The sequence below is a fragment of the Gossypium arboreum genome, chromosome 4 (assembly GCF_025698485.1).
Source record: "Gossypium arboreum isolate Shixiya-1 chromosome 4, ASM2569848v2, whole genome shotgun sequence".
Classification (NCBI taxonomy): Eukaryota; Viridiplantae; Streptophyta; class Magnoliopsida; order Malvales; family Malvaceae; genus Gossypium; species Gossypium arboreum.
In genome coordinates, this window is record NC_069073.1 from 2,742,586 (window position 1) to 2,750,590 (window position 8,005).

The 8,005-nt window shown below is 33.4% G+C and overlaps 1 protein-coding gene across 1 annotated transcript; it reads left to right on the top strand.

The window, feature by feature from the left end:
* Positions 1-2,774: 2,774 nt before the first annotated feature.
* On the top strand, positions 2,775-5,174 carry LOC108458481 (uncharacterized). Its single transcript, XM_017757902.2, has 3 exons — positions 2,775-3,632; positions 4,375-4,529; positions 4,640-5,174. Exons 1-3 carry the CDS (start codon positions 3,071-3,073, stop codon positions 4,898-4,900), a joined length of 978 nt encoding a protein of 325 aa, XP_017613391.1. The 5' UTR covers positions 2,775-3,070; the 3' UTR covers positions 4,901-5,174.
* Positions 5,175-8,005: the final 2,831 nt, after the last annotated feature.

Below are 8,005 nucleotides of genomic sequence, written 5' to 3' on the forward strand. Positions count from 1 at the left end.
ATATACATAAATTCAATTCAATCTATATAATTTCAGTAAATTCGTCACATACCAAATCAATCCATTTCAATTGTAAAGCACAATAGTTCTCACCTCAAATGGTTACTATTTGCAAGAAATCAAAATGCAATAATTTACAATTTAGTTCGGATTATAGAAACAAAAACCATAGATTCTAAGCTATTCGACGTCGATTTTATTTTTCTGCTTTTTAGTCGAGGATTCCGACACGACTTTAGCTATGAAGTTAAAGCAATTAAAATACATCAATACAACACAATACAATTCCACATTGAATATTTCAATTTTTACTCAGTATTTGCTTAAATTTCAATTTAGTCTCTAAACCGAGACTAATTTTTATCTTCCACATTTAATCCTATATTTTTATACCAATTTCACTTTAAGATAAATTTAGCTCCCTATTTTCAATTAAACCCCTAAATTTCAAAATTTTCACAATTTAATCCCTATTACTCAAAATTTACAATTTGTTCTACAATTTAATCCTTTTCTATTTCTAGCTTAAAAATCAATCAATTTAATCCCTAATACTAAAACTATTCAACAATAACAACATCTAAAATCTTAATCAATGCTAAAATTTCATCATGGGTTGGGTAGTTCTAAATACCGAGATTCCAAAAATATAAAAATTATAAGAAAATGAACTAAATTGACTAACCAATTGAAGTTAAAAAGTTGAAACCCTTTGTGACGTGCATTAACCCTTCTTCTTTTCTTTCTCTTTTCTAAATTTTGTTTTCATGTATATAAAATAAAGAATGAATATATTTTGGTTTTGTTTTTATACATTAACTATTATTATTATTATTATAACTTCAATATATATTAAATTAACATATAAACATACAATATAACCCATTAATGTCGTCCACATACCAGATTAAATGGATATTTTTTATTTTAATCCTTTTAATTAATTTTAATCTATAATTCAACTTTTACCCTATATGCGATTTAGTCCTTATACTCGAATAACTCTTAATTTCACAAAATTCACTTAGTCAGAATCTAATTCATTACTAACTAACCTCGTAAATATTTATTAAAAATATTTATGATTCTGATTTATGGGAACAGAGTCTAAAAAATGCACTTTCCGACACCCCTAACTATCGGGTCGTTACACTGCTCTTGTTAATCTTTAGCCAATTGATAAGCTGTTGGATTCAGTCTTGCATACCGAGTCGCAATAGTGTTGGGTGTGAGTGGCTGTTGCCCCATCACTATCTCAAACAGGCTCCGATTCGTGGCCCCACTTCATTGCAAGTTATAAGACAATTGGGCCACATCTAACAACTTTGGCCAATCCTTTTGTATGGCATTCACATAGTGTTGAATATAAATCTCCAACAAAACACTTACTCTCTCGGTTTGCCAATCAATTTGTGGATGCATGCTAGTGAAAAAGTTCAAGTCTTACCCCATCAACTTGAACAACTTTGTCCAGAATTGACCCGTAAATCACCTGTCTTGATCACTAATAATAAATTGTGGCACTCCTTAATATTTCACCACATATTTAAGGAACAAACAAGCTACCTCCTTTGCAAGGCACTCCTTGGTTGCTGGAAGAAAGGTTTTATACTTGAAAAATCTGTTCACCATAACAACAATACTCGCAAATCTATCAGATTTAGGTAAGCCAATAATAAAGTCCATGGATACACTCTCCCATGGGTGTTTCGGAATGGGAAAAGGTTGCAATAAACCAACTGAAGTTCTCAACTCTATCTTGTCTTGTTGGCACATTAGAAAAATCTTCACATAGGTTTCAACATCATCACCCATGTGAGGTCAATAATAACAGTCCTCCAATAAAGCTAATGTGCGGTGCATCCTTGGATGGCCAGCCCATCTCGAATCATGGCACTCTTACATGACTTCCTTTCACAATTTCTCATATCGAAGCACATAAAGACGATGCCCCTGATTGTATAATAAATCTCTCTCGAGCCAAAATCATATTGTTTCCCCTTCTTTGGCAAGTTCCATCAAAGTTTTGGCTGGGATCATGGGATAATCTCTCTCTAATGCGCTCCAATATCTGGCTGGTTGATTGTTGTAAACTCTAGTTTTTGGCCTAATGCATCAGCCATTACGTTGGCTTTCCTTAACTTATACTCCATGTTGAAATCAAATTCGGCCAAGAAAACCTGTTAAAAGTATTTTGATTCTGGTCTATATGTTTTCTTTTGTCAAAAATGAGATAAATAATTATTATATTACATTTTTTGGTGAACAAATTTACAATAAGCTAGAAAGAATCTAAGGGAGGGATTGCAAATAATTGTAAGCCTTCTTCCCTGTTAAACGCCAACTTGATAATATGATCAGTTTCATCATTTTCTTCTTTAGGAACATGTTCAAGCGACCAACACTCCAAATTCTTTAAGAGCTGAGCTATGCGTCTAATTATTGCTAAGTTTGAAATCTTCAACAAAAATTACCTGTTAACCACAAGAACTTCTAAGCTATTTGTCTGCACTAACACTCTATCATATTGTCTTCCTTGCACCAACAAGACACTATCGAGAATGTCCCACAATTCGACTTCAAAGATAGAACATTTCTCCAACCTATGGTTGAAACCAAAGATCTTTCCATTCTGATCTCTCATTACTCTACCTACAGCAGCACACCTTGTGTTGATTTAACAACTCCATCAATGGGAACCCTACCAAATACACCTCATTTCTCTCTCTTTTAAAAAGTGAGGGAATATGCAGGTACATTAACATACATACATACCATCTCATTTTATAGCTTGCTATACAAGCTTCTGCTTTCTTCACCGAAAACCCTAACTTCAATCTCTCTCTCAGATTCTCCAACAACTCTCTTTCCATAAGAATAATAATTGAATCCATGATTTCTCATCCTTAATCATTTACTATCGCTTTCAGTTCGTTTTGATGCTTTAACGCATTCCTTAACTAACGCCATTATCGTCTTTATCTACTTTTGCTTTCTTTTATTTCACTCTTTCTTATTATTCCATTTGCCTCTTCCTCATTTTCTATTCTCTAATTTGAAACCTAAAATAATGGGGAATTGTTTCTTTAAGTCAAAGAAACCCACGGCGGAGATCGCCCCCTGCGATTGCACCAGGCGTTTTAGGCCTGCTCCGGTGGCACCCACCGTCCGCTTGTACGGTTCTGCTTCGAGTCCAGTCGCCGCCTACATCAGGTTCGCATTGCTTCACAAGAACGTGTCCCTGCAGTTGGTTCCCACCGAGGGCGACACACTTGCGCTGGAGATCGGGCCCGAAACGGTGTCGGGTCACCGGGAGACGCTGCTACAGTTCATAGAGGAGAAGTTCCCGCACCCGCCGCTGAGGTTTGATTTGGTAGAGAGGACGCCGTTGGTGGTTAAGGTAACGCGGTTGCAGCACAGGAGCATTACATGGCACCTGGAGAGGATGGTGAGGTGGGTGGAGGATTTACGGACGCGTGGGAAAAGGAAGACGGTAGATCCGGCGGTGGGAAGTCCGAGGATGGAGCTGAAAAAGTTGGAGAAGAATTACGCTCAATTGCTGGAGGTGATGTTGGAGCATGCTCAGATGGAGGAGAGAATCGTCTTTCCCCTGCTCCAAAGAGCAGATCCAGGTACCATCCATTCCATCAAGTACTGATATATGGAAAATAACTCCGTTATAGAATTGAATTTATAATAAAATTTTAATTATTAAAATATTCATCCAAACAGTATAATTTTCAATACATATATAAAAAAAAAAAATATTAATATAATTTATTATTTTAATAAAACTATTTAACTATATAATTTCATTTTAATAATAAATTTTAACATTATGAATAGTTTTAAAATTTAAATAATATTTTGAAAATATTTTATTTTATTAGCACAAATACAGGTGCAAATGACTAAAAACGTGTATTTTAATTTTAAAAAGTAAGTTATAATTATTTAGGAGGTATTTTTGGTTTTTATATTTATATATATATTATATGCAAAATCATTCGAGTACAATAAAATTATTTTTTAAAAATTAATCTATTTTTCAATAGGATGTAACTTAACTATAATTAATAGGTTCTAATCATATTTTTTTTGACACAATATCTAGAACTATTTATAACATTTTCTCAACTTATAAATAGGAGGAAAATGTGATTCAACACATTTGACTCACATCCTACTACATTATCAATAATACTAATACCAATCTAGCTAAGACTCAATTTTGAATAGATTTAATTTTCACATTATCCGCTGGAGCTTCTAACTTGAATAGAATATTTTATCCATAATTTGGTTGGACCAAATCTAAATAGAGAGAACTTTTTTTTTTAATGTAAAACTGGTTCCAATTATAATTGATTGCAGGACTATGTAAAGCTGCAAACGAGGAACATGCAAGGGACCTACCGGTTATGAATGGCATCAAAGAAGACATGAAATCCATCGGAGTTATGGATTACGGGACCCCTGCCAGCAAGGAAGGCCTCTCCAATCTTTCCACCCGCCTCAAATCATTACAGGTATTATATAAATTTACTCTCCTATAATATATATATAGATTATGATACGCTTGATTATGTGCTATTTTCGTTCATATTTGATTTATCCTAGTGTTTTTGGGGAGGTATAGAAACACTGTAAAGAACATTTTGATGAGGAGGAGAAAGATGTACTGCCATTGTTAGAGGCAACGGAGCTGAGTGGAGAAGAAGAAAAGAGGGTATTTGAAGATTGCATTGAGGCGATGAAGGTAACTCATTCACATTTATTTAACTTTTTCCTGGAAGGCCTACTACCATCAGAAGCTATGGACTATGTGGACTTGATCATGAAATGCGGTGACAAACAACTAAGAGCCTCTATGATTCAGATTATTTCCAATGCCAAGTAACACTTGTGATGTTACCTCTAAAGTCTAATGAGTGGAAAAGCATACATACATACACATGTCAAATACAAGACTGTAAATACAGAAATGTCTGCGTGCAAACAAAAAAATGGGTTAGTTCGGCTGTGCCATATGTACCTTTTGGAGATATTAGATGGATAAAAATCAATATTTGTATCTATATAAACTAATAAAAGTAAGATGCAAATGTAAAAGTGTTGTAATGTAGAAATGTTATACTCCTGGTGCGGTATAGCGGCTGTGGGTTTGTTTTATACCTGCATGGAGCTGTGTTGGTTTGGTTGGATGTTGCTGAGAGCTAGCTGTATATATGATTTGTTAAGTGGGGTGTTGTTTTCTGGTGTTTTGGTGGGTAAGGTTGTTGCTGTCTCTGTGGGTGTGGGTGGTCCTCATGTGTTGCTTTATTGCTAGTAAGAGGTTTCTTATTTGGAACATGAGGGGTATTTATGGTACGTGGTAGTGGAAGAAGAGTGTTGATAACTTTTATGGGTGTCCTTAATATTAACATAAGGGGGGTTGGGGAGGAGTGTGAAAGAAGGGAGTATACATTTGAAGGTGGTCGTTTGAATAAAGTGATGGTGGGATTTGAGGGTGGACTTTGCTGTGTTATCATTGCCACTTGGTTGTTGTGATGCGAATGAGAATGGTGTTCTAACATGATTTTATCGTATGGCATGGTGTTTAACTACGTTTACTTTCTTCGTATTATCATATCTTTGGTGAAGTGTGATTGTTAACTGTTGTTCATTTCTATTAATAAATTTGATTTAGTAAAATATATATTTGCAACTATAATCCATTCTCACGAAACCGATCGAATTTTACCTGACAAAATGAAAACCATTTAACTTTTATCAAAATGAAATCTTCTTCTCTAGTTTTTGTCCATCATGTATTTCGAGGGCGCAGCCTCATCCATCCATGGCTTTCACCTTCGGATATGTTTGTCGCCGGAAACCAATCTTCTACCTTGTTGTTGTGAAATCGATCGACAAAGGGATGCCACCTTGCTACTGAATGTGGAGCTCATGCCCTTCGGGATTGTGGGGTGGCCAGGACTCTTTGGTCTTGTCTCGACATGCAGTAGCCTATAGATCAAAACCAGTGTAAGTTGGGTGTTTGGCTATCCTTTATGTAGGTGATTAATGGTTCCAAGGGGTGTATACTCGTCCTCTTAACAACATGGCTTTGTGGCATGCTCAGAATAAATTTGATCATGAAGGTGTAAGACACACGAGCAATGCAATTGTTACCTTTATTCTTAGCTATATGTGCACAAGAGCTTGAGGCTTTGGGTGTATGTCTTTCTGTCAACCGAGCTGGTTTAGACATTAGCTGGGATTCTCCTTTCGTGCCTATTGTAAATATTAATTTTGATGCACACCGATGGCTTTTGTGGGAATAAAAAAATTTATTAATTTAATCAATGAATGGAACCATGCAATTTATGAAAAATAATAACAAATATTCGTCATAGATGATGAAGGACAAGCTTCATCAACACAACAAAGGCTTTAACCTCAGCATCAATAGAACATCATGACACGTTGACAATTGGTTTTGTCACAACTCAAGTACGACATAACTAGAGTGATTATAAGCACTTAATACGATAAGGAAATCGGCTTCGGATGGTCTAAAGCGGCGAGCAAAAATCAACAAAAGAATCAAGTATTCACCAAACTAGAGAGGACGACAACAAAACAAAAAAAACTTAAGGCAATACGAGTTCAAATCGATTCGTGAAATCATTTATTATTCTAAAATACTCTCAAAACATAAGCATATAAAGAAGTTAACAAAGAGTCACCCATTTTTTAAGAAAAATATTGGTGACAGGTGGATTTTTATTCTATCCATCACAACTTATGAAGATAACAAATATAGTTACAAAATATATTTGTAAACTAAAAAGAGAGAAGTCATGCAAAGTAAATAAGAAAAATAAAGAAAGAAAGGGTTGTGGTGAGAAGGAGAAATGGATGAGTGATAGCTAACCTGAAGGCTACCATCACGTTAGGCAAAACAAAATATGAGAAACAAACAACTTGGAGAAAAAAGAAAAAGAAAAAATTCATTACATAAAAGTTAGATATATTGAAGAACGAAGAGTGAAGGATTGAATTTTAGGCGTTTAATCCCTTAAAAAAATAGTAAAATAATTGTTTAAATCCTTAAATATTTGTAAAATTATATTTTTATATAAAGATAAAACCACACATTCCCACCCATTTATAATTAATTTTTGGCACACAATGGTCAGACCCAATATTATTCCAACAAATGCTCTTAAAAATTGTAGAGGGAATGGAAAACACCAGTATATATTCCACCAACAAATAAAAGAGAAATACAAAAACAAGATTATGGCCGAAGTCTATATTTAAGTACTTGTCCATTAGTTTCTAGATACTAATTTAATTAAAAATTATTTTAAAAATATTTTTTAAAAATAATATTATTATGAAAGAGTTTTTATCGTTTTATATTTTTATATAAAATTTATAAAAATAACTTAAAACTAAAATAGATCAACATAATACTAAAAGTTAAATCTAAAATATCAAATTTCTTAAAGTTTCAATTTTACCATTTTAACTAAAATTTCGTTAATATTTATTAATAAATATCACTTTTAATAATTTTTTACTATTTGCGTCATTTTCTAACTTTCCGCTTAAAAGTTAACAGCATGGTATAATGTGGGCGTTTGGAATGAATACTTCAGATGTTACAAATCAATGTTGGACATTTATTACAAGGCATTCATTTGTAAACAAGTAACCTTCATAAAATTTACTTTCATTTTTATGTTTAAATTATACAAATATAATATTAATTTTGGCACACTCCTAATATAAGTGAAAAGAATTATGTATAAAATATATTTATTAAAAGTTTATATAAAAAAAATTCAATTCTTTTTGTTTCTTTTTTTTTTTTAATTTTCCCTTCATAATTGTAGCATCAAGTTAGCTAGATATGAAAAAAGATGAAAGTTGACACAAATCAAAACGATTCTAGCAAATGAGAAAAGAGGTAATTTGGCTTCGGAAAAAGTTTGGCTCAAGGGGGATGACCCTCTAA